The 26,995-nt window shown below is 39.6% G+C and overlaps 1 protein-coding gene and 1 long non-coding RNA gene across 3 annotated transcripts in view; both read left to right on the top strand.

Moving 5' to 3' along the window:
* The window catches only part of SP4 (Sp4 transcription factor), an 87,897-nt gene extending 83,903 nt beyond the window's left edge, over positions 1 to 3,994 (top strand). The window contains exon 7 of one of the 2 annotated variants that reach the window (XR_010406504.1): positions 588 to 684. Coding sequence is in view for 1 of the 2 variants with exons in the window: in XM_045864593.3 (XP_045720549.1) it covers positions 588 to 835 (248 nt within the window). In the remaining variant the exon portion in view is untranslated. Of the gene's footprint in view, positions 1 to 587 lie in introns of both variants that reach the window. The other variant, XM_045864593.3, reaches the window with a different exon arrangement.
* A 2,623-nt stretch (positions 3,995 to 6,617) lies between these two features.
* Positions 6,618 to 19,497, top strand: LOC135362103 (uncharacterized). Its single transcript, XR_010406505.1, has 3 exons — positions 6,618 to 7,112; positions 9,992 to 10,026; positions 19,160 to 19,497. It is a non-coding gene; the product is annotated as an uncharacterized LOC135362103 (long non-coding RNA).
* Positions 19,498 to 26,995: the final 7,498 nt, after the last annotated feature.

Here is a 26,995-nt window from a genome sequence, read left to right as displayed (position 1 = left end):
AGGCAGTCGCTTAACCAGCTGAGCCACCCAGGTGCCCTGGAGACGGTAGTTTTTAAGGAAGAGTGGACATAAGCCTCGAACATTATATATTATTATACCTGGAAGAGATTTTTGGGATCATCTGTTAGAAATTCCCTTGTATCGTAGATGGGGAAACTGAGTAGTACTTCACTTGCTCCAGCTTTTACTTCCAGGCCTTAGTAGAATCAGGACTTTAACTCAGGTCATTTATTCCCCATCACATGCTCTTCTATACTGCACTGCTTGTTTGATAGCATTTTATTTATTTTTAATTTTTTTAAGATTTATTTATTTGAGAGAGAGAGAGCAGGGAGCACAATGGGGAAAGGGAGAGAGAAACCCTGATACCATGACCTGAGCCGGAGCCAAGAGTGGACACTTAACTGACTGTGCCACCCAGGTGCCCCTTGTTTGATGGCATTTTCAAATGAAAACAGAAAGAAGGTATTTTGCAACTAGTCAAAAGTTAAACAAAAGCAAAGTATGATCCAAAGAGAAATTATTTAAAATTATAATTTCATTTAAATAAAATGTGTATGACTTCATTTACTATTTTTTTTGTTTAGGTGAAAAGAGATTTGAATGCCCAGAATGTTCCAAAAGGTTTATGCGGAGTGATCATCTCTCCAAACATGTCAAAACGCACCAGAATAAGAAAGGTGGTGGGACAGCTCTTGCCATTGTTACCTCGGGAGAACTGGACTCATCTGTTACAGAGGTGCTTGGCTCCCCAAGAATTGTCACAGTTGCAGCCATTTCTCAAGATTCAAACCCAGCAACTCCCAATGTTTCAACCAACATGGAAGAATTCTGAAAAGTTATTTATAACAGAGACCTCTAGTGCTGCACTTAAGTTTACACACCTTTGAAAATCTGGAAATGGGCTGGTCAAGTGGATTACAGAGTAGGAAATCATGTTTTCATTCTTGGCTTCTTTAAGTATTCCAAGATTTTGGGTCAACACATAAAGTGTTGAATTTTTAAAAATACAAAAAGCAAACTGATATACTAGAAACAGAAAAGTATTTCCTCCATACTATAAGTTGTAGTTATTTGGAAATAGATCACATAATCCTTAAACTGAATCTTCCCCCTCTCTTAACATTATGTGTTAACATGTTTAAAAAGACAGACCTCAGTGTTTGCAGGCTGGACCTTAATTGGACTTGTTTTCTTTGGAAGTACTTTGTTACAAATTCAGTCAGTAATATTTTTATGTAGGTTTTTTTTCCCCCCTTGTAGCACAGAAAACAGCTAACTAATGATAGGGATAATACTTTATTTCCTTAGCTTGTTTTTGGAAAGTCAACTGAAAATAGTTTTGGCCGTCTTTTCTAAATGTTAGAAATTCTTCAACATTTGAATTAGAGTAAGTTCCAAAAAAGTAATCTGAGATGCAGCTCAGATCTTTATTACCACTACATTATAGTAGTGTGTATGCAGACAATCAGTGAAGTCCAATTACTTTCTCCATTTGGAGACACAAGAAGAACTTAGAGCTAAACTTTAGGTTAAATTTTAGATTGAAACCTTAGAAAAATACTGGGGTGGGGAGGGTGGTTAAAACAAAACTCATAATAGCTTCAGAAAAATAAAATGAGGCAACTTAACATGTAAGGTTTTGAAGTTAGGATTGATTATATTCCTAACCCTAGGTTAAACCACAAAATTCATTTTAAATGTTTATATTGGAAATATTTGCATAGAGTATAAATCATTCTGTAGTTTCATATTCTGTAAATATGATTTATGTTGACAATGTGCAGAATTCTTTATGCTTTGACTTGGTAGCCAAAGAAGGAATTATCACACCTTTTTTTAAGGCCAGCAGAAAATTATCTTTTTAACTACATTACAAATTCCGTTTTCCTCTCTACTAAAATTTAGCCAATCTCATTTATTTCTAGAACTCTGTTAGAAGGCTGGTTACGAATTTATAACATAGAAATGTCTTTATGTTATGCCGATAACTGAATTTTCCCTAAAAAGACAGCCTAACAAATATATAACAATGTGATATTACGAAGCAGGTTATTTTTTAAAAATCAGAATAATGTTCAAATAAGTGACTAAAGGAAAAAAATGTATTTTATTGTTTATGCAAGGATCTTATAGGAAAGATGGCCAAAAGTCTCATGAAAAAAATTTGGATTATACCAACAGCTTACGTATTAGTAAGATACCTCTTACTTTAAAAATGTATTTACGTGGAAACATTAATGGAATTGGAATTGACAATTGGAAAACTAAAATTTTTAACTGCCTGGTTTATTAACATTTGTTTGGGAACCGTTTGAATAAAGGTACGTGTTTTCTTGTGCATTCTCTATTATTTCAGGAAAAGTACTACTCATGCGAATTCTCTTCCAAAATTGTAATGTTTCTTGTATTTTTGATGAAGGAGAAATACTGTAATGATCACTGTTTACACTATGTACACTTTAGGCCAGCCCTTTGTAGCGTTATATAAAACTGAAGGTCTTTTGTGCTTTCAGTTTGTATAAAAAAGCTTTGAGATTAAAGGAAAAAAATTTTTACACTGTGGTTATAAATTTCAAGTTTCTTAAAGCTTTTGTAGACTTGTAACAAAGTCTTTAATTTTAGTTGGATTTTGTAAATTGTTTTGTATATTTTATTTAATGTACTCTTAACAACTGATGTATCTGGCTTTAAAACATCAGAATCAGTTTGTTGTTTTGTTTGGTACAGAGGAGCATTTGGTAGTGTTAATTTTAATTTTATTATATAGGAGCTGAAACATCAAATATATATTTTATCTATCATTATGCTACACAATCAGTGCTATAAATTTTTTTATGCAAAGAAACTTTCCTAACGTTTGAATCATGTTTCCTCAAAGTGACACTTTTTGTTGTTGTTAATACCAAGTATGAGCTCTCTGCACCGTTATTCCATGAACCAGTTTTAATGCATACCTGTGTATGCTCATCAGAAATGGAAGTTATTTTTTAATCAACAATGAGGCCTATTATAAATTTAACAAACTGAATCTGGATAGCTTTATAGCATATAAAATATATTAATTTGTGTTAGCAGGTGCACATTTCACCACTGAAATTAGAAATATTTTGACAGTCTGTTCTGCATACCATTCTGAATCCACTTTTCTGTCTTATAAGAATCGTAAATTTCAGTGTCCTTTATTTGACTCAGTGGGATATAGCTGTTATAAGTAATAGGGCACAGATGTGCAGTAGAGTCATATTTAATGGCATTTCACTGTTCATTCCCTTTGCCACCGTTATAAAACTTTTCTTTATTGTAATTATCAGTGCAAAGATATGTATTTATCATGGTAGAACTCCAGTGTTAGAATAGTTTTTTCTTACAGTATACTTTCTTTGGTTAGGTTTGTGTATGTGTTGCTGATTACATTAGAACTTGATGTTAAGTCATTATTTATCACACTCTCATGAGAGCAGTAATAAAAGTGTGTAATCTAGGAGAAAAAGTTAATTTGTCAAACTTAGATAAGCATGATGTTTAGGTCCTATTTTTCAATTTTATAACTGTTTTATTGCAACAATATTTGTATTTAAGTCTTCATTTTAATGCCTTGTGGTGTTTTTTTATGCATGTCACTAAGTTGTCATCCCACATAAATTGATGTGCAGCATAGGGTATTAAATCTACATAATGATTTTAAAACAAATAGTTGATGGTAAAATGTAAATGTTTTACAAAAATTCCTTATAAAAAGTTTTGTAGTAACATTTCACTTGTAAATTTTTTTTGTAAAAAAAATGAAAATGAAAAAAAAAAGGATGAATCCAGAAAAAACCTGTTCCCCATATCCTAGAATTTAGACAATTATTCTGCCAGCAAAGCCTCTGGGGCTGTAATTGACATTTTTACAGTGCTGATTTGTATAAAATTTGTTTTTTGTGGATTTGGAAATAAAATCATGTACAAGTTGTTGCCTGCAATAACAATTGCAAGTAACTATTAAAAATTCCCTTGAGTTTAACATGTTTCTTCATTTAATTATGTATACTATAAAGCAGCAATAAATTATTTGAAGTATCAACCTTCTTATCACGATGAACACTAGGAAGTAAATGCTTCTCACTAGAAAACGTATTGGCAACTCTTCATAATTCCTGGTATTAAGATCTGGTCACCATTTCTCTGAACATACTGCCAAAGAACACCAATGCAATTGATTTCATGTTAATTTGTATAGCCATTGCTCTAGACATTTATGGAAATTAAAATTTGATTTAGGGACATTTTTTACTTAAATATTTTTAAGCAATAAATGTTAGGACATTGTAGGAAGAGCTAAAAATGAAAACATAATTAAAATATTTAAGCTCACAGAAACACTGAGAAGCAGAGTGTGCCACATAAATGCCACAGAATCTGTAAGCAAAAGCTGTTGTCTTTTCCTCAGGGGAGAACCCAGCAAATACCATGAAGAACCTTGCTAACGTAATGAATACATTATTGTAACAGCTTTAGTTATCAGATTTCCAAGCCCAGGCCAGATTAGATGATACAGCCACACGAGGGGCTGGGGATGTTATGCAGCAGGGGAAGTACACTGACTCACTGATAGAAGATTCCACAGAGTCTTTTTACATCTATAGTAATCAGGAGCTAAATAGTGTGTGGGGAGATTGCCTTGTACAGGAAAGCCCGAAGGTAAACGTATGTTTATGTCAGAACTCCGTGTCGTGTAATATGTGTTCATAACAATGACTGAATCGAGAAACAGTTAAATTATGCTATTCTGCCAAACAAGACCAGTAAGAAATTTTTCAAAAAATTGATATCAAGACGAAAGATGATAGAATTACCAGAAAAATTCACATTTGGAAGCTTCAGGATACTACATAAAAGAGGTGATAATGAAAGAGAATTAAAATTTTGTTGTGTTTTTTAAATTATTAATATGATAGTACCAGTTTGATTCTTGGGACTTCTAGGAACTTCAGCCACATAACTATGAACAAGACTGAGTGAAAGAAAAGACCACGAAAGTAATGCTTTTTACTTTCTCCTAGATTGTGGACATGAGTATAATAAGCTGGGGAAGTTGAAGCAATGCTGAGAGCAAGACCGTACTATAATATCGTGTGGTTCACAGTGCTGTTGGGGAGGATAACCTCAAGGCAGGGAAAGAGATAGTATCATTTGTTTAGTATTTAAAAGTTCACATGCTTGGGGCGCCTGGGTGGCTCAGTCGTTAAGCGTCTGCCTTCGGCTCAGGTCATGGTCCCAGGGTCCTGGGATTGAGCCCCACATCGGGCTCCCTGCTCCGTGGGAAGCCTGCTTCTCCCTCTCCCACTCCCCCTGCTTGTGTTCCCTCTCTCGCTGTGTCTGTCAAATAAATAAAATCTTTAAAAAAAAAAAAAAAGTTCACATGCTTAAGGGGTGCAGAGACTTAAGGTGTGTGCAAGAAACGCGAAAGTTTTTTCTTGAATACATCTGAATCGTGTTAACTATTTATTACCCAAGCAATAATATCTGTTTGATATACACACAACCAACTTGTAATTGTGTAGCAGGATTTTTAAGGTACGTATTTTCATTCTTTTCAGATTTGCTAATTAGCATCTTGGGCTGTGTTCCTCCTAATAGGTGGCAATGAAATAATTTATTTTTGGATACCTGCAAGTAATCTCAAGTACAAATAAAAGGAGAGGGGAAGAGAGGAAAGAAGATAGATCTTGTAAACCTCTATTTTTGTCTAAGGTAATAGTTTGGATAATTTCTCCTGGAATAAAAAATGTTCCAATTAGATTAGGTTACTAGATTTCAGAATTTTAATAATACCCCCAAGTTTTCATGTATTTAAAAAATATGTATGCTGCTTGTAATACTTTGGCCCAGAAAAGCAATTTAAGTATGCATGTACATACAGTGCAACTATTTACAATAAGGATTTGAATTAGCAGTACATGTACTAGACCATACAGACGTAAAAATCTGTTCTCTTTAAACAGAAAAGGTAGTTTTATGATAAATCATGTATCACTATTCTGCCCACAATCAAGTGCAGATACTGAAGCCTTAAGTACATTGTACATTGCTTAGTGAAGTCAACCAGGAAAATTGGGTGACAGTCAAGCAAAATTTTCATGTAACCTTATGTGTGAAATATTCCATAAAAACAAAGTACCATAATAAAAAATTTTATTAGGGAAACAGTAGCTGGGTTTCCCCCAATTAACAATACTGTCATCGCATAGCTGGCGCTGTTTAAAATTTTTGTTCAATGTAAACATAATTCATAGGGGTTTTTTGTTCTCTATATATACTTTAAAAGGTTTATTTATTTATTAGAGGGAGAGGGAGAGAAAAACTTAAGCAGACTCCGTGCTGAGCGTGGAGCCCGACCTGGGGCTCAATCCCACAACCCTGAGGTCATGACCTGAGCCGACTGCCCCACCCAGGTGTCCCGATGTTCCCTATATTTTAATAAAAAGTACATGTATATAGATTATGCTATGTGTAACATTGTAGATATATATCATAACATTTGGGTTGGATTAAGAAGTTAAAACTTCAGGAATGCCTGGGTGGCTCAGATGGTTAAGCGTCCACCTTCGGCTCAGGTCATGATCCCAGGGTCCTGGGATCGAGTCCCACATCGGGCTCCCTGCTCAGCAGGGAGCCTGCTTCTCCCTCTGCCTGCTGCTCCCCCTGCTTGTGCACACGCTCTCTCTCTCATAAAATCTTTTTTAAAAAAAAAAAACTTCAGAATAAAACTTTTGTTTTTAAAGATGCTTTAGGAAAAACCATAAGAAATTACAGTTAGGCCTAAACGCACACACATGGCCTAAAATGAATGCTATATGAAGATTTGCACCAACAGTTTCCATGAAACTACCTTTTTATCTAGTCCCTGTATTTCTGAACATTAATTTGCTATACGACTTAACAAGAGCAAAGGCTAATAGGTTAAGTTTCTGAGTCTCCACTCGTTGAACCCATATTGTCTGCTTTGTGCCAGGCACTAATGCCGGTGGCAGAGACCAAGAGCAACCAGAAGCCCTCTCACTGCCCTCCTGGAGATCACACACATTGCAGAGTGGTAAGGGTGAGGGAGGACCAGCAGAATAAAGGTGAGGAGCGCTGAGGCTGCAGTTGTAACTAGGGTAGTCAGCAAAGCCTTCCTGAAGTGATGTCAGAGCAAAACCAAGTGAGGAAGCGAGCCTTGCAAATGAGCATCTGAGGAGAAGTTGGGGGAAGAGGACTCCAGCTGGAGGGATGAACCCTAAGATTGGACTGTGGCGAAAGCACGGCAGTCCAGAGGGGCCAAAAGGCAGCAGGAGAGAGAGAAGACGCGTCAGAACGGCAGCATCCTGCAGGGCCCGAGTGTAAAGGCCTGTTGACGATCAAGTGGGTTGATGACCCTGGTCCTAGCAAAGCCCTGTGCTCCAGAGATCACCAACTGGGAGCCAGAGGGGCGTGGGCTTCATTCCCGCTTTGGCCGCTTACTCGCTGCACCACCTTGGGCAAACTAACCTTTCTGCATCCTCTTTTCCTCCTTTGCACAATGGGGATAATACCTCACAGATCTGTTAAAGGATCAGATAAGGTAATTGTACCAAGCCCCTGAGACGATAGTGTTCAATAGAAGTTATCGTTAATTATAAATTAATCCAAAAGGTGGGGGAGGGGACATGGAATATTTCTCAGTTGGACCAATACTGAAAAGCTTTGGAAGTGGACAATAATATGTTATAAAGTTAATTTTCAATATCCCACAAAGGAAAGAGGGAAAAAATTCAGTGGGATTTTTTTTTTTTTTTAAGATTTTATTTATTTGACAGAGACAGCAAGAGCAGGAACACAAGCAGGGGGAGTGGGAGAGGGAGAAGAAGGCTTCCCGCTGAGGAGGGAGCCCGATGTGGGGCTCGATCACAGGACCCCGGCATCATGACCTGGGCCGAAGGCAGACATTTAATGACTGAGCCACCCAGGTGCCCCTCAGTGGGAATTTCTTGATTCAATTGTATATTTTTCTCAAAGTGTCTGCCTATGAGCTAGTTTGGGATGCTCTATCTCAAAATTAGAGGATAGTCATGTTTTCCCAATGTAAACAAAATTAAAGTTTCAAGTCGTTTTTTCCTAATTTTAAGATTTATTAATTTATTTGAGAGAAAAAGAGCGAGCGGGGAAAGGGGCAGAGAGAGAAGGAGACTCCCTGCTGAGCACAGAGCCTGACGTGGGGCTCGATCCCACGACCCTGAGACCGTGTCCCTGAGCCGAAACTAAGAATCGGACACCCCTAGTTTTTTCCTAATTTTAAAATGTTAATTCCAACTACAATTTGCCTACCTCCAAAGTGATAGCAGACAACCAAACAAGTGAACAGAAGCGAACCAATTCGTGAAAAACAAAAGCAGCTGCCCATGTATTCAATAACCATTTTGTAGACATGTATGGAAAATGCTCTATATTTAAAATCATTCCCTACGTTTATTAAATAGACAAAAAGAATCCGAGCTTACAGGGCAAAAGTACTCCTGTGTTTTCAGCTCCCTACCAAATTACAGCCACAAAAAGAAAATGTGCAATTTGGTGTCCAAAGGTTTTCTATCCTAGACAACTACATTTCAGACTTGACATAGAAAAAGAATAATAGGATGCTCTACATTTATGAGCTCCAAGCTACTTTCACTTAGCTGTTCAGATTATTTGTGGAATAAGATAGGATATAGATTGTCCAAACTGGCTTAGTGTCCTGCCAGGCTCAGGGGCACCTCGGGCTATTTCCTGCTCTCCATTTCCCCTGCCTTGTTCTTTTACTGTCTTACCTTGACTTCAGATCCTGTTCTTAATTCTGACTTGCCCCTTCCATTCCCAAGCTGACTTTTGGAGATGCTTTTTCCAATCAGCCAGTACTTTATTGAGCACCTATTGCATGCCACGTTCAGGCACAAGGAATGCTATTCGTCTTTTCTGCACTAACCCTGTCTCCTTGGATCTGTACCTCAGCTAGATTTCTAGAGCACCTCAAGATCCTCTTGCCACAATCCTAGGGACCTGCTGGCAGCACTTGCAGAAATGGGAGTGTATTAAAATAGCCTGCATCTTCAGGGAGGAGCCAAGGTTCAGATCATGTTGGGCCAGGTTAAGATGAACAGGTTTCAAGTCAGAGTCAGCCAAGAAATCAGACCCTGGAAGCGAAGATCAGAAAAAAAGCAAATTACAGGGAAGAGGAAGAAATTAAGCATAAGCAGTTGTCTCAATCACCCATCTGTCTTTGAATCATGCATTTCTAGATGGTTGGCTTGGCTCAAATTGTGTTATTTATTATCTTGCTATGAAATGTGGTTTAATAAATATTTTATTGGTAGTAGTATCATTTTTGAGATGTGAGAGCCATAATAAAGGTTATATCTTCTGCTGGTAAAATCGTTCCCAGCTTGTATAATTTTATGCTAGAATTAAGTACATCAGTAATTCATGGTGCTATGTAAAGGGCATCATGGCTTCCAAGAGTTTGGTCACCCTAACAAGTTTGGAAAACATGTTGAGGAAAATAATTTAAAGGCAAACAATAAGCTAACTGGAAAAAAGATTCCACCTCAGTTCAGGAATATTGTAAATGGTTACAACTGTAACTTAACTGTTCGACATCTTTGAAGCTCCCTTTATGTCAGCTTATTCTTTGTCGAATTTATATGTGTATATACAAAATGTGTGTGTGTGCATGCATGTTTGGTGAAGCATCATGTCTATTTCTAAATGCAGTCAGAAGTCAGAATTTAAATTTCTAAGTTCCTGTGGTTTTGTATTATAGCTGCTTACTCTCACTTTCTATAATTATGTGGACAAAAAGATTGTGAGAAAAAATAAGCCCTCTTCTGATGATAATATACAACCTTATTTTAATCCTCACTTTTATGGAATAAATCATGACTAGAAAGGGGTTTGGGGACCTATGAAAGAGTCTCAGTTCTTCATATGTTTTCTTGTTTGTTTTGTTTTTCAGAACAGTGGGGATGCCAATTTGTATTAAAAGTCTTTGTAAGTATGTCCACCAAGTCCTTTTATTTTACTTTTATCCTTGCATCAGATTGTAAATGTAGACTTTGACATAAAAAAAGGAAAAGGGGGCATCGGGCTGGCTCAGTCAGTGAAGTGTGCAACTCTTAATCCTACCGTTGTGACTTCAAGCCCCACATTAGATGTAGAGATTTCTTAGGGATAAAATCTATTAAAAAATGGGGGGAAAGGTGGGGCGCCTGGGTGGCTCAGTTGGTTAAGCGACTGCCTTCGGCTCGGGTCATGATCCTGGAGTCCCTGGATCGAGTCCCGCATCGGGCTCCCTGCTTGGCAGGGAGTCTGCTTCTCCCTCTGACCCTCCTCCCTCTCATGCTCTCTGTCTCTCATTCTCTCTCTCTCAAATAAATAAATAAAAAATCTTTAAAAAAAAAAATGGGGGGAAAGGCAAACCTACCTAAAGAATTTTTATTAAATTGGCCATTTTGCAGATATAAAATACATTTTCTGTATTTTTAGGAGAAGTGTTACCTTGTTTGTAAAATGTTTTTTAAATATTTATTTTCTTTTAAATATTATCCGTATTTGAATCCATGATCTTGAAAGATTCTCTAAGGAATTATTGGTATGAGAAAAGAGCTGAGAATCACCAAAGAATATATTCAAATAAAATATTCGCCTTGAGTTTATATGTTGCATTCTAATAGAAATGCTGGTCAGATTTATGATTTAAGTACTTATATCTCTTACTTAGAAAATTATAAGATGTTTTTAAACTCTGGCTTTGTTCAGAATCCTTCCAAAATAATTATGATCTGTAAAAACATCAAGTAACCCTCCTGCTTTAATTTTTTGTAGCTGAGCTATAATTTGACCTAACGTACATCCATCTAGTGAATCCAGAGGACAGTGCTTTGTTTTCAGGGATCTACAACATCGAATTAAAATTCAGACATATTTAGATGTCAAACTAAGAATTACCCTGTTCCAAGTTCAGTGCATTCCTCTTAAACACAAATACAAAAGTAATTATTGGTTCTCATTACCATAGGTACTCGTTTGATAGTCCAAGTATTTGTAACAGTCACAGCACAGCATGCATCCGTCAGAAAAGACGCTAGACATAGTAATGGAGGAAGGTCCCAGAGTCCCTCCTGTCCCTCCATCCCCACACACCCCTACCCAACCCCTTGATGCCAGGCAGTACTCTTTCAGTTGCTGGATCCTAGGGAGGTCATGGGATGGTAAGAGAGGGATCAGGAACCATAGTGCCTATGTACTTCTTGGTGTGGAATTGTCTCAATTTCTTAATAACCATTGTGGCTATACCACTGAATGTGAGCCCTGGACAGTGCATTTATCCTCCGAACTTTAAATATATGGATAGAAAACCCAGTCCCAAAATTATCCTTTTAATTGCTGAATTCATGAAAAAGCTCAAGCAGTTACATAAGCATTTTACTAAGACACATGAAAATCAAAGAGGAATGCAAGTGGAAAAGTCATTTCACTTAAAGATAAGACTGATTTAAAAACTTGCTGTAATATTTGTGTAAGATAGAGCTTCTGGGGGTTATGACGACTTAAATAATTTTAAAAGGCAAGTCGGAGAAAGGGTTTGTTACAGCAACAAAGGCGATTGCTTCCTAAACTTTATTTTCACTGGTTTTTAAAAGCCTGTTAACTATCTTGAATCTGAGACACATCGGTTATTTTATGTATATTAATTTATATATCACAAAAAATCCCTGCCAATAACACTACAACACGATGCTTTAATATGACTGAGAAGTTTCATTTTACACTTATGAAAGAGCTCTCTTAGACTATTTAGATATTTTCTCATATATCACTCCTGTACATACTTTAAGAATCTCAATGAGGGGCTCCTGGCTGGCTCTGTCTGTGGAGCATGTGACTCTCGTTCTCAGGGTTGCGAGTTCGAGTCCCACATTTGGTGAAGAAATTACTTTAAAAATTTAAGTCTTTAAAAAAAAATAAAGAATCTAAGTGAAAGTTTCTTCATATGCAGGGACTCACTTTTCAATCACGTTTGTGCCCAAGAGTGGTAGTTTTAAAACTATGTCCATAAATTGTTTGATATTCCTTCCTTCAGTAAATGGAGCCTACTTCCCTCCCCTTGAGTGTGGGCTGGACTCTGTGACTTGCTTCTAATGAACAGACTAAAGTGGATGTGACAGTGTGGGGCTTCCAAGACTGGGACATAGAAAGTCACTGTGGCTTCCTTCTTAGTTCTTCTCTTGGATTATTCACTTCAGAGGAAACCAGCTGCCATGTTGTAAGCAGCCCACACCGTAAGGAACTGAGACCTCTGGACAACCGCCATGTAAGTGAGCCTGAAGTGGATCTTCCAGCACAGTCAAGCATTCAGATGACTACTGGCCCCGACGCCATCTTGGCTACACCTCATGAGAGACTCTGAGCCGCAGCCCCCAGCTAAACTCCTTTCAGATTCTTGACCAACAGGAACTGCATGAGCTAACAAGTGTTTGTTGTTTCAAGCTGCTACACTGGGGAGTTGTTTTGCAGCCATAGATAATACACCAAGAATCATGAATTTTCAACCAATATCATTTTCTGACATTAACAGCATCAGTGATGCAGCATTCTATAAAAGAAGGCTTCACTTTTATCTCCAGGAATTTCTCTGCAAGCTTTGCTGCAGATGGATGGTAGGGGCACTAATAACAACAGACATGGTTCTCGGCAGTCCACAAATTCAGACACACCCCAATTTCAGAGACGTGAAAACATATGCACCACACAATGGATGAAATACACTTGAAGCTATGTTTGTGATTTGCCTTCTGCTCTCATCCACCCCCTTTCTTCTCGAAGACCTTGATCTTGCCAATGGCAGTTTTATTGACCATTTCAGGACAAAAGTACTGAGCTTCACGGTGGGGGGCTGCTGTATTTGCACCATTGTTTACACGGGAAACGAAGGGCTTGGGTGGCTGAGAAAGGGGCTGCTGGTGTGAGCTGGAAGAACACTTTATGAACTCTAACCTGTCCCAGCAACCCTTGGAGAGTCACAGAGGAATTGCTGGGAAAGTGGTAGGGGCTTTTTGGTGCTGGCAAAATTTGGGCATTTTAATAGGGCATGATCATCCTTGGAGATTTGGGAATATTCTAGTTTTACGAGGAATTCTGTATCCGGGAACAATTCACTACTAACCTATTAGGAATATAAATATTTATTTAGGGAGAAAAGCAAACAATTGCTTACTGGTTCAGAGAGAAACCTTAGCAACATTACAAACCTTAGGTACATCAGCAATGTAAATATGAAAAGAAAAAGGAGATTTATCTGACCTAAGCACATTGCTCTCCTCCTTAAATCTCTCGTCACTAAATAGGATATCTTATATGAGAGGGCTTTGTAAACTGCTGAGCGCTAAACTTGAGCGTAAGGCTTAATTAATACATGTCTGCTGCCTCCACGCCGGGAGGGATCACCAATCTTCATTTAATTCCCACCTGCGCCCTAAGCTGAGCACTTTCTCTGGGCTTTCTCCTTATTCTGTTTTCAAGGAAAGATTAACAAACAGGAATAGAAATAATAATGTTTAATATGATTTAGAAGTTATTCAGAAATAATTGTGTTTATACCCCCTGCAACTTCACTGCCTTTCATATTCTTTTGATGAGTTTATTTAATCTCTAAATCTTCTTCCTCCTCTGGAACTAGTGCTCCTAACATAAAGCTGCTTTCTTGTTCTGATCACCTGTAATTGAATTAATCTCTTTTTACAGATTTATTTTTTTCTTCAAAGACTAACGTTTTCTCTGACTAAAATTTCTTAGGGAACAGAAGTGCTCCCTTTGCTGGCTTTTTTTTTTTTGAAGGGCTTGTTTCAAGTCAACAAATATTTGAACAATAGTATTGCTAGAAGGTCTATGCTAGATGCTGTAAGGGATAAAATAAATTAATAAATGGCCCCTCCCTGATAGTTTCTGCCCTCTTGCTAACAAGAAAAAAATAAGAAACCTCCACAGATAACTATAATGTCAAGTGGAGCGCATGACAAATGGTACAGGAAGAGATTACACCAAGTACTGGGTGAGGATTTCCTCTCCTGAGAGTCTTGTGGTTCTTGTTTGCTTCCTCGCTTGCTTTTGTCAGTCATTTCCAGTACAACTCAGTATTTTCTAAGTATTATGAAATTATTCTTTCTGTAAATCCTTTTGTTTTCTACTGTTATTTCTGCCTTTAGCTCTTATTTTCAGGCTTATATTCTGGAAAGATGCCTTAAGTGGTTTTGTGTTTTTGGTTTTTTTTTTTAAATCAAACCCAACAGTGGTAAGAAAATAAACTGTTGGTTTTTTGTTTGTTTTTTTTAAGATTTTATTTATTTATTTGACAGAGAGAGACACAGCAAGAGCAGAAACACAAGCAGGGGGAGTGTGAGAGGGAGAAGCAGGCTTCCAGCGGAGCAGGGAGCCCGACGCGGGACCCGACCCAGGACCCTGGGATCATGACCTGAGCTGAAGGCAGACGCCCAACGACTGAGCCACCCAGGCGCCCTAAACTGTTGGTTTAGATCTGCTTTGAATGATCTTGACTGTATGAGTTTCCGTTCCTGTCTGATTTGCATGTCTCTTCACCCAAGAGTCACCATTCTCTATGCCTATGTTACATATGTTAGGGCTCCCTGTTAGAGTTTTCTCTCACCAACTTGTTTTAATGTTGCGGTATCTCTGAAAACCCAGATAATAGAATTCCTCAAATTGCATAGTTTTCTCAGTTTTACCCTGTTTTTCTTTTTCTCCTTCCAAAATCTTAAGATGGCCTCAGTCAAGGAATTCTAGAAGAATTAATTTCATTAAATGTTTAGCTGCACTTAAAAAAAAAAAAAAAAGGTGAGGGGCGCCTGGGTGGCTCAGTTGGTTAAGGGACTGCCTTCGGCTCAGGTCATGATCCTGGAGTCCCTGGATCGAGTCCCGCATCGGGCTCCCTGCTCGGCAGGGAGTCTGCTTCTCCCTCTGACCCTCCTCCCTCTCATGCTCTCTGTCTCTCATTCTTTCTGTCTCAAATAAATAAATAAAATCTTAAAAAAAAAAAGATAGAAATTTAAAAAAAAAGGTGATAACATCTCTGTAATTCATGAGAAACTGTGTTAGCGTAAGGTGGTATTTCTCATGATGTTTTAGGTGATTAGTGGCTTCTGAGGAAAAAAACACCTTCAATACCTCTCTTGGTTAACTACCAAACGGACACTTACTTTTCCCTTTTACCCCGCCAACAGAACCCAGATTTTGCTCAGGCTCCTCCTAGTGGCCATATCCTTGAGAGGAGGCTGGAGTTGGATCTTCATTAGCTCAACTAACTGAGGAGTTCTCATTTCCCTTGAGAAGTGCAAGGTTGAGACGTGGGCATGAGATGTAATTCTAGCTGCTTTGATGTAAAGGGAAGTCTTCTGGGAGACTCTGGAGAGTTTTCTCCACTCAGAAATGAAGATGTTCCCTTTGCTTCCCTTTGGATATTGTCACCTACACGGAGTGCTAAAAAGCCCAGTTGCCACCTAGCAGTGTGCTAGGAGAATCACTGACCTGTTGGAGACCACAGAAAAGAGTGACGAGCAAAGTCTCATCCCTGAGTCACTGAACTAACAAACCAACGACGTCACTACAATGAGACTTTTGTGAGGTTATAAATGTCCTTATTATGTGCCACTACCAGCTGGGGTTTTGGTTAACTGCAGTTAGAAGTGAGGCATCCTCCCTGACATATCGCTTGTGACGGGATCGTTAAATTGTTTTTCATTTTCACTGTCATTCTCCTCTACTCTTCTCCTCAGGACACTCTTTTCTCCTTCATTTGTTGGGTATCCTCCTGCTCTTTTAAATACTCTATTCATCGCGCTTGAAAAAAGTTGTGAAATTGGATCACTTACCCTCACAGAATGATTGTGTGATTGGAGCAAATGGGTTGAGGGGATTTAGGGCATTAGCAAACAGTAGAGGAGAACTTTTTGAGACACTGAAAATAGTCGCATACTATTACTTATGAGGCTGGTCCTGAAGGCTAAGTCTGAATTCATCCTTGGATGTATTTAGCAGAAATCCTACTTTCCCAGAGGAGAAACTGAATATTTACACGCTTTAGGCAAGTTATTCATGTTTCTCCCCGTCAGAATCCATTGATTGTTACCCTTTTACTGCCCCATCACCCCTCATTTCTCGCCTTACTCAGCTTAGGTACCATAATAAAATAGTTTTTCCACCTTTATTGACACATAACATTGTGTAAGTTTAAGATGTACAATGTCATGGTTTGATACACGTATATATTGTGAGATGATTACCACAACAAGGTTAGATAACACCTCCAGCACCTCACATAATTACCTTTTTTGTTGTTGTTGTTTTAGGTGTGGTGAGAACATTTAAGATCTACTCTCTTAGCCCAGGATTACAACACAGTATTGTCAACCATGCTCATCATGCCCAATCCTCAGAACTGATTCATCTTATAAGCGGAAATTTATACCCTTTGACCACATCTCGTCATATCTCCCAACCCCCAGCCCTGGTAATCACTATTCGACTCTCCATTTCTATGCGTTCAGCTTTTTTAGATTCTACATTCAAGTGGTATTATACAGTATTTATCTTCCTCTGTCTGACTTATTTCACTCAGCATAATGCCCTCATGGTCTATTCATGTTGTCTCAAAAGGCAGGATTTCCTTCTGTGTGTGTGTGTGTGTGTGTGTGTTTATAAATATATATATACATCTGAGATTTTTTTTCCATTCATCCATAGATGGACATTTAGGTTGTTTCCATGTCTTGGCTACTGTGAATAATGCTGCAGTGAACATGGGGGTGCAGATATCTCTTCAAGATAGTGAGACGGTGGTTGCATTTCCTTCAGATATATACCCAGAAGTAGGATTTCAGGATCATATGGTGGTTCTATTTTTAATTTTCTGAGGAACTTCCATACGGTTTTCCATAGTGGCTGCATCAATTTCCATTCCCACCAACAGTGCCCAAGGATTCTCCTTCCTGCACATTCTCCCAAATACTTGTTATCTTGTCTTTTTTACAATAGACTTTCTAACAGATATAAGGTGATATTGCATTCGTAGTAAAATATTAATGACTAATTTCCATACACCCTCAACTGTCCTGCCCCAGTCTCCTTCATCAAACTATCCTGGCAAAAACCAACCAATTAAGATTAAATCCAGCCAACTTAGTTTCACAAACCATGCAGCTGAATATGGCTGAAGAAAAACCCCCAAACTGATACCAGTTAAACTCAAGTGGGCCTTTGGTGCTGCTCTGCAAACCCTCTATACTTGGATAGTTTATTCACTTTTCCAGTCTCCCGAGCCACTCTTTCACACCTTCACTGATCTCAAACCTTGAACACGTCCTCCCTATTTGCCATTCTCCAATAACAACTTTGCTCCTACTTCATCAGAAGATAGGCACAATCAGAAGACAACCTCTATCAATTCCCGTCCCTACATGTATCAGGCTACGTCTGCCTTTTCTTCTGCTTCTGTGGATGAAATCTCTGTGTTACTCTTTAAGGCAAACCCCTGTTTAAAGCTAGAATCCATCCTCTACTTACCTGCTCAAAGACAGCAATCCTTTCCTTTTCTCTCCAGCATCAGCAACTTTTCCCTTTCTATTATACCATTCTCATCAGGAAAAAAATGCATTGATATATTTAGAAAACAAGAAAAGATCTAGAAAAAGAAAATTCTTCCCACACCTACTTCCTACTCCATTTCTCTGCTTCTCCTAAACAGAGTTTTCCATACTCACTGTCTCCAAATTTTCTTCTTCCATTCTCTTTTAAACTCATTCCAACCAGGTTTTTGACTTTACCACTCTTTTGACAAACCTCTTTTCAAGGTCTTTAATGACCCCTTTGTGTGACTAAGTCCAACCGCTGATTCTCAGTCTTCACCTCAACCTCTCAGAAACATTTTGTACAGTTGGCTACTCCCTTTTTCTGGAGACATTTTTTTTTTTTCCTGTCTTGGCTCCTAAAACTCTGCTTTCTGTAGGTTTTCCTCTTACATCGTTAGATTCTCCTTCTCAGTCTCCTTTGCTGGTTCCTCCTCAGTCCCGGGGTTTGTTCCTCAGATAACCCCAGGTGATATCTTCTAGTCTCATAACGTTATTTATTTGTCAATGATTTATTTGTTTATTTTAGAGAGAAAGCACAAGAGCGAGTGTGGGGAGGGGCAGAGGGAGAGAATCTAAAGTAGACTCCCTGCTGGACATGGAGCTTGACCCAGGGTTCGATCCTGTGACCCTGAGATCATGACCTAAGCCAAAACCAAGAGTCAGATGCTCAACTGACTGAACTACCCAGGTTCCCCAGTCTCATAACTTTAAATATTATCTCTATGCCGATAATTCTAAAGTTTATTTCTCTAGCTTCACCTCTCCCCTGAACCTAGACTATATATCCAGCTGACATTTCATTATCTCCAGTAGGACATTTATTAGACATCCCACATTTAACATGTCCAAAGCCAGTCTTCTGGTTTCCTTCCTCAAATGTGTTTTATCTCCAGGCTTCTTTATCTCAGCACATCTCAAATCTATCTCTCATCTTCTCAGACAAAAAAAAAATTCTATTAATCCATAATTATTTCTTTTCATATATTCCACATCCAAATTTTCAAGAAATCCTGTTGGCTTCACCTTGATACTCAAAAATCTAACCACTTCTCATAACTTCTCACCACTTCCACTACTAAATATCACCACCAATATCCCTCATCTGGGTTGTTGCTGTAATCCTGATTCTTTATTGTATCGTCACAGCAAACAGCTAGAATCATCCTTTTAATTTTTTAAAAAAGATTTTATGTATTTATTCATCAGAGACAGGGAGAGGGAGGCAGAGGGAGAAGCAGGCTCCCCACTGAGCGGGGAGCCCAATGTAGGACTCGATCCCAGGACCCTGAGATCATGACCTGAGCCGAAGGCAGACGCTTAATGACTGAGCCACCCAGGTGCCCTGAGATCATGTCACTCTTTTGCTTAAAGAACCCCCTAGCTGGCTCTCATCTGTACAAATTAGAATATAGGCTAAAATGCTTTAACAGAGACCCAAATACAGTAAAAAAAAAAAAAAAAAAAGCTATTTCTCTTTTTTGTAGAAGTTCAAAGCCATGAGGGAAGTCCAGAAGGATGAGCAGCGCTACTCCATCAATTGATCCTGAAAGCCAGGTTTCGTCTATCTTGTTCTGCCACCTTCCTGTAGTGAAGATCTGCTGATAATGAATCCTCTTGGTTTTTGTTTATCGGAGAAAGTTTTTTATTTCTCCTTCATTTTAGAAAGATATTGTTGCCAGCTATAGAACTCTGATTTAACTCTTTTTTCTCCCCTGTCCTTTAAGATGTCACTCCACTATCTTATGGCTTGAAAATAAATCTGTTGTACTTCTTTCCTTTATACCACGTGTGTGTTTTCCCCCTCTGGTTGCCTCTAAGATTTCTCTTTTTAGCTTTTGTTTAAAACAGTTTGAATAGTATATGCCTAGGTGTGTATGTGGGATTTTGTTTGTTTTGTTTTGCTTTGTTTGGTATCTATCCTGCTTGGTGTTCTCTGAGTTTCCTGCCACTGTGGTTAGTATTGTTCATTAATTTTGAAAAATAAGTTTCAGCCATGATTTAAAACATATTTATTTGGCCTCATTCTCTCTCTTTTTCTGCAATTCCCACTACATGTTTGAGACTCTTTGATAATGGCCCACAGCTTTTGGATGTCTGTCCTCTTTTTGGGGGGGGGGGGGTTAAGATTTATTTATTTATTTAAGAGAGAGGCAGAGGGAGAGAATCCTTAAGCGGACTCCCAATGAGTGCGGGGCCCAATGTGGGGCTCCATCCCAGGATCCTGAGATTATGACCTGGGCCAAAATCAAGAGCTGGATGCTTAATCAACTGAGCCACCCAGGCGCCCAGTCCTCCTTTTTATACTCTTTTCTCTTCATGTTTCATTTTGGGTAATTTATATTGCCCTATCTTCAAGTTTACTGATTCTTTGCTCAGATGTGTTGAGTCTTCTTTTTTTTTTTTTTTTTTTTTAAGATTTTATTTATTTATTTGAGAGAGAGAGAATGAGAGAGAGAGAACACCTGAGAGGGGATAGGGTCAGAGGGAGAAGCAGACTCCCTGCCGAGCAGGGAGCCCGATGCGGGACTCGATCCCAGGACTCCAGGATCATGACCTGAGCTGAAGGCAGTAGCTTAACCAACTGAGCCACCCAGGCACCCATGTGTTGAGTCTTCTGATGCACTTATAAGCATTCTTCATCTCTGTTATGGTGTGTGTGATTGACCTGGTTTGAGATTTATTGTTGCTATGGTTACGCTTAGGGCACCCCAAGCTTCAAATTCCTATAACATTAGTTTGTGTTTACGACGGAGCTGATTTGCCAGAAAGTATCTTTCAATGTCTGCTTCACCTTTAGGTCTTTCTGCCATATTCCATTCAATAGAAGAGTGACTAAATCCAGTCTTACCTTCAAGGGGAGGGGAATTAGGCTACATGTTCTGGACAGAAGGGGTGTTGACTGATCACTTAATTAATTATTTGTGGAGGGTCAAGAGAGGGTACTTATTTATTTACTTACTTGTCCCATCAATAATGATCTCATTTTAAGAATATAGAGCCTGTTCGAGCCACAGATACAAGGGGAATGTGTACCCACCCACTCGTAGACCTCTTTCTATGGACATGGCAGAATTCTTACCAAAAACATTGGGTGAGAGTCCTGTTGAGGCATCATGCTGAGAATTTCCCCAGGAATTGCCCTCAGCCAGGGGATGTTGACTTGGCCAAGATTATACCTCCTCCCCCTACAATATGGGGCTACAAAGGTGTGGTTCTCTTGCCTCAATCTGGGACATCTCTAAAGAGCCAGTTTAAGAGCTCCCCGTGGTGGTGGGAGGGGGGGTGCGGGCAGTGCCTGGGTGGCTCAGTTGGTTAAGCGTCTGCCTTCAGCTCAAGTCATGATCCTGGGGCCCTGGGATAGAGCCCTGTGTTGAGCTCCCTGCTCAGTGGGGAGCCTGCTTCTCCCTCTCCCTCTGCCCCTCCTCCCCACTTATGTTTTGTCTCTCTTTCTCTCAAATAAAAAAAAAAAAAAGAGCTCCCCATGGGGGTTGCCTGGGTAGTTCAGTTGGTTAGGTATCCAACTCTTGATTTTGGCTCAGGTCATGATCTTAGGCTCATGGGACTGAGCTGCGCATTGAGCTCTGTGCTCAGCAGGAAGTCTGCTTCTCTCCCCCTCTCTCTGACCCCCCACCCCCTACTCTCTCTCTCTCAAATAAATAAATAAATCTAAAAAAAAAAAAAATGTTCCCCATGGGATCAACCAAAGCTTCTCTTGCAACTGCCTGACAATTCAACTGCTCCCTCTGCCCCGTCCTGCTGCTTCTATTCCCTTACAGGTATTTTTTTTTCCTGAGCACACGCCCTAGTAAATGATCTGCATGCAAATTCCATAGAGTCTTAGAATCTATTTATCGAAGAATCCAATCTATGGCAGCTTTGTACTCACAATGCACAGTCATTTTTACAGTAATATTACCCATACTATTCCTAGCAACATACTTACTGAAAACAATTTAAAATGATTTGTTTATATCATTTTTATTTTATCTTGTGTACTTCTTTTTGTTCTTAGGTTTTATCTTTTTAGGGATATGCTAATTACTATTTTAAAATCACTTGAAATAGTTCCTCTCTGTATGGTTATGACAAGAACTCAATAATTACGTAAGTTCATTTGGTTCATTGTTTTTTTTTATTTTCGAGGTTTAAGTTTAAACTTATTATTTTTTTTTTTTAAAGATTTTATTTATTTGACAGAGAGAGATACAGCGAGAGAGGGAACACAAGCAGTGGGAGTGGGAGAGGGAGAAGCAGGCTTCCCGCTGAGCAGGGAGCCCGATGCGGGGCTCGATCCCAGGACCCTGGGATCATGACCCGAGCCGAAGGCAGACGCTTAACGACTGAGCCACCCAGGCGCCCCTAAACTTATTTTTTAATATGTAAAATATTTACATGAGTCCCATTAACTATAGAAAATGGTGTATATTTTCAGAAGTCTAGCTTCTGTCCCTGTTTTTTCCACCCTTTCTAATGTGTAAACATTTAAAAAGTTTTTTGGCTTATTCTCCCATTGTGGTAATTATATTTTTTTCTTTTTTTTTTTTTCTTCAAGATGTTCTTTATTTATTTGACAGAGAGAGACACAGCCAGAGAGGGAACACAAGCAGGGGGAGTGGGAGAAGCAGGCTTCCCGCGGAGCAAGAAGCCCGATGCGGGGCTCGATCCCAGGACCCTGGGATCATGACCTGAGCTGAAGGCAGACGCTTAATGCCTGAGCCACCCAGGCGCCCCTGTGGTAATTATATTTTCACATAAACAAATACTGTGGGGAGAGCAGGGATGTACCATCCCCACTTTCATAGATGAATTGTAGCAAAACATACACATTTTTCTCTCCCTTTCATATTTCACTTAATATATCTTGGAAGGGCTCCTGGGTGGCTCAGTCAGTTAAGCCTCTGACTCTTGGTTTTTGCTCAGGTCATGATCTCAGGATTGTGAGATCAAGCACCGAGTCGGGCTCCATGCTCAGTGGGGAGTCTGCTTGAGATTCTCTCTTTCCCTTTCCCTCAGCTCCTCCCACTCGTGATCTCTTGCTCTCTCTCTCAAATAAATAAATAAATCTTAAAAAAGAAAAAAAGAAAATATGTCTTGGAAATCATTCCACTAAAGCGTATAGAGGTATCTTCATTCTTTTTGTAGCTGCATACTACTCCATTATTTGGATGTTCTGTAGTTTATTCAACCAGTCAACTATTCCTGGGCATTTAGGTAGCTTCTAGTCTTTTCTACTTAAAATGTAGTGCTGTGATAACTAGCTTTGTATATAGATTCCTGGAGGAAAGATTGCTGGGTCAAAGGGCAAATGCATAGATAATTTTTCTAGAAACTGACTAATTCTCTGGGATTGTATCATTTTGAATTCCCAGGAGTGATGTGAGTGCCTGTTTCCCTACTCATACCAAGAATATGTCAATCTTAAAGCTAGTAACCAAAAAAATATATAGTATTGTACTATAGTTTGAATTTGTATTTTTCTCTTGTGAGGGAGGTTGAGCATCTTTTCATATGCTTAAGGATCATTTGTGTGAATGAATATGACTCAGTATACCATGTTCTGATACTAGTGAGCAAGCTGGAGAGACAAAAGAAATGGAGGGTTGGCAGATTCTTTTTAAGAACATGACACATGAGTTGTACCTCGTAACTTTCACTTTCTATTAGTTACAAGAGAAACTAGGAAGTGAAATTTCCAGTTGGGTGACCATGAGTTCCATTAAAACCTGGAATGGGGTAAGTGTTCTATTACCTGAAGGAATAAAGGGTGAGTGGACGGTGGAGACAGTTCTACCACACCATCTCATTTTAAGAAAAACCCAGCCATCACCATTGCCCTACATGATTTGGTCACATGTTTCTTCTTCTTCTCCTTCTCCTTCTTCTTCTTCTTCTTTTTAGTTTTTTTTTTTTTTAGAGAGGGAGCAGGGGCAGGGGTAGAAGGACAGAGGGAGAGAGAGAGAATCTTAAGCTGACTCCATGCCCATGTGGAGCCTGATGTGGGACCACCAAGGGGCTCAATCTCACAACCCTGAGATCATGACCTGAGCCGAAATCAAGAGTTGGACACAACCAACTGAGCCACCCAGGCGCCCCAACATGTTTCTTCTTTATCCTCATCTGCTACTATTTTCCTTCTTACTGGTCTTGCTGTTTCTCTAAAAACCAAGCATCATCTCTATGATTCTATTTGCTTTTTCCTCTACCTGGAATAGTCTTCTCCCAGAATCCATGGCTCACTTCCTCACTTAAATTTCTGCTTTCTTGAGCATTGATACTGATTAGCATTGTCCTTCCCAACTCTTGCCTCTCCTTTGCTTTTCTTCTTAGAACCTATCATTATCTGACGTAATAAACATATTCCACCTTTGCTTGTTCAGTTTCTCATGTTTTGCACTCCCTAATTAATGATAAACTCTTTGTAATGTGTAAGTGTTTAAGAGCACTGACCTAAGTGCTCATGCTTTCTATATATTTAAACTGAGTTAATTCTCAGGACAACCCCCTCATTGACTCTTGCCATGCTATTGCTACATAACGAACCTCCCACAATTATGAGGCTTAAAACAATTATCATTTATTATTGTTCCTGTATCTGTAAGTTGACCAAGGGTAGATTGAGAGCAGGTTTAGCTGGACTTGCCTCTGAGCTCAAATTGGGTCCAAGTTGGTTCCTTGCACCAGAGAACTAGCTGAGGATGTTCTGCTCATGACAATGGCAGGGGCACAAGGGGGCAAGCCCCACCATGCAAACGCATTTCAAGCCTTTGTGTCATGTCTGTTAACATCCCATTGGCCAAAGCAAGTCATGTGGCCAAATACAACTTGAAAGGAACCGAAAAGTATACTCAATCATGAAGGTGGGGGAAGGGAATGTTTACTGAAAAATCATCAAATCTGCCATTTTATTATTCCTATTTTAGATGACGAAACTGAGGCCCCTAGGAAGGTAGGTAGCTGATCAAGGTCACATACTCAATACTGGTGGAATAGTTCTCGTCTAGCCAATATAACTCTAGTTTATACCACTGATATGAGAGCAAGAACTTAGTCTGTTTTATTCTCAGCACCTAGAACAGTGTTTAGCACTTAGAAGGCATTCAATAAATATTTGTGGAGCAAATAAATGAACTCAGCACAGTACATAGCCCTTGATTGGTTGGTACTTGATAAATGTTAGCTATTATTAAGAAAAATTATTCAAAACTTGGGAAGAAGGTAAAGGAAAGGCAGCCTGTCTTTTCAGTGTCACATTGGAACATCATTTAACCAGAAGATTACTTAATTATCTATGGAAATGTACCTCTTTTGACTCTTTTTTTTTTTTTTAAGATTTATTTTTTTTATTTGAGGGGTGATGGCCGAGGAAGAGGGAGAGAGAGAGAGAATCTTAAGCAGACTCCGTGGAACCCGGTGGGACTTGATCTAAAGACCCTGAGATCATTGACTCACTATTTACTACTGATTACAGATCTGAACTCTATGAAGTTGTATTTTTATTTACAGATTTTTGTTCATTACAGATTTAAATATTTCTAAAATCAAATTATTGTTTAAAAAGCCCCCAAACAAAAGTTAATGTTATAGTGTTCTGAAGGACATTAAGGAGTATTGTATCTAACCTAGTAATCTATTCTAACAGTCTTCCTCCACGGACAAGAAATCTTTTTCTCTAATTCCCTGTGGAACAACTTCACCATTTTGTTCCCTCAATAATGAGTTGAGTATATCTTTAACATGTCTTCATTCTCTGTATTGAGTTATTTAACTTCTTGAAAATTGTACTTTAATATTAGCACTGTAATCGAGTTGTTTTTTTCCCTGAATCTGAAGGTGGGTTTTCACTTTTAATTTAAGTCAACTCTTATTTACAGAATTTCTGTTTCTCTGGGGTAGGGGATGCAAAGCTGGACTGCAGGGGTGAGAGTAGAGATGAAGAAGCCCATTGTAAGGTGTTTGCTGTGATTCCCAGACTTGCACCCTAGGCACCGGAGGATCAAGGATTGCTGTGGCCCATACCCAGCACCCTTGATGGCCTGAAGTTGTTATAAAGGCTTTCCAGGAGCCTGTGTTAATTCAAGAGTCTGATCATGTCACTAGAAAAGCTTACAGATTGTCATCAGACTCAGATCCCCAAAAAGAGAAATTACTGAGGCTTCAAATCTTGCTAGAAATAACTATTTATCACTAATCAGTTATTATAATGGATTATTGAGGGCAACACTCCTTCAGAGCTACTATGAGAGAATTGGGGTTTTAAGATTTTATTTTGAAATGAACAAGTAAAGGGGACCCATTAAAAAAAGTTTAGTTCGAGGAACCCCCCTCAAAATTCTGGCTACTTCAGTCATCGGAGTTTCCTTAATAGTCTCAACAGATGTCATTAATAGGCCATACTGAAATCCCATTGCAATATCACGGAGACTGTCTTTAATCTGGAACTTTTCTCCCCAAACCTTTTACTCTTGGATTGCGTGATAATTCTAAGTACTACGTTGTAGTGTACAAAGAGCGGTATGCATTTCCGTATGGGGCGTATTAACATTCTAGTTAAGTGGCCGGTGAGGATCAGAAGCAGGACTTCGAATACCTAGATCTTCTATTTCCACAACCGGGAAAGTTGCATTGCCCGGTTAGCTCTTTTCTGGTAATATTTGGACAACCTTCAGCAAGGTGAATAAAAGTCCGTAGCGCTGGGCCTGAATTCCTGTTCCACTTTCTCCTTGTTAGGCAGCCACTTTGTGACTCAGTTCCCTCGCCCATAAAACAAGCTGACCAGTTGGAGCCCTGACTTTTTAGGGATTATATGAAATAATCAAGGTGAAGCATTTAGCATGGAGCTCGGCACCAGACAGCACTGCTTAAGCCAAGATTAATCAGTGCTGGGCTGTTGCTCTCGCTTGCTGGGAGCCTCACGGAACATCCAGTAGGCCAAGCAGCCGGAGGGCGGAAGCGGCGGCCCCCACCCAGCGGCTCAGACCCACAGAGGACAGGCCCTTTCTCCCGCGGGGTTCGGAGCCCGGAGCCCGAAGGCCCCACCCCCGGCGCTGACTCCGCCCCCAGCAGGCTGGGGCGGGGACGCCGTCTCCCGGGAAACGGGACGCGCAGCTCCTCTCCGGCCCGCGCCTCCGCGCGCAGGTCTCGCACTGCGGGCAAAGCCCTCAAGCCAAGTAGCAGCAGGTGGGGGAGAGGGGCCACGCTGCTTGCAATCGCCGGAGGAGGTGGGCGCCTCTCGCGACGCGTGTGGGAGGGAAGAGGCGTCCTCGTTGGGCAGGGGCGAGTGCGTGGAGCCGACCGGTCCCGCACCCTGTCGGACCTGCGGG

This window comes from Mirounga angustirostris, unplaced genomic scaffold (genome assembly GCF_029215605.1).
Source record: "Mirounga angustirostris isolate CCGP_5_RB_7025 unplaced genomic scaffold, mMirAng1.0.hap1 SCAF_12, whole genome shotgun sequence".
NCBI lineage: Eukaryota > Metazoa > Chordata > Mammalia > Carnivora > Phocidae > Mirounga > Mirounga angustirostris.
The sequence above is the reverse complement of the archived record's forward strand: the minus strand, read 5'-3'. Positions and strand labels throughout refer to the sequence as shown.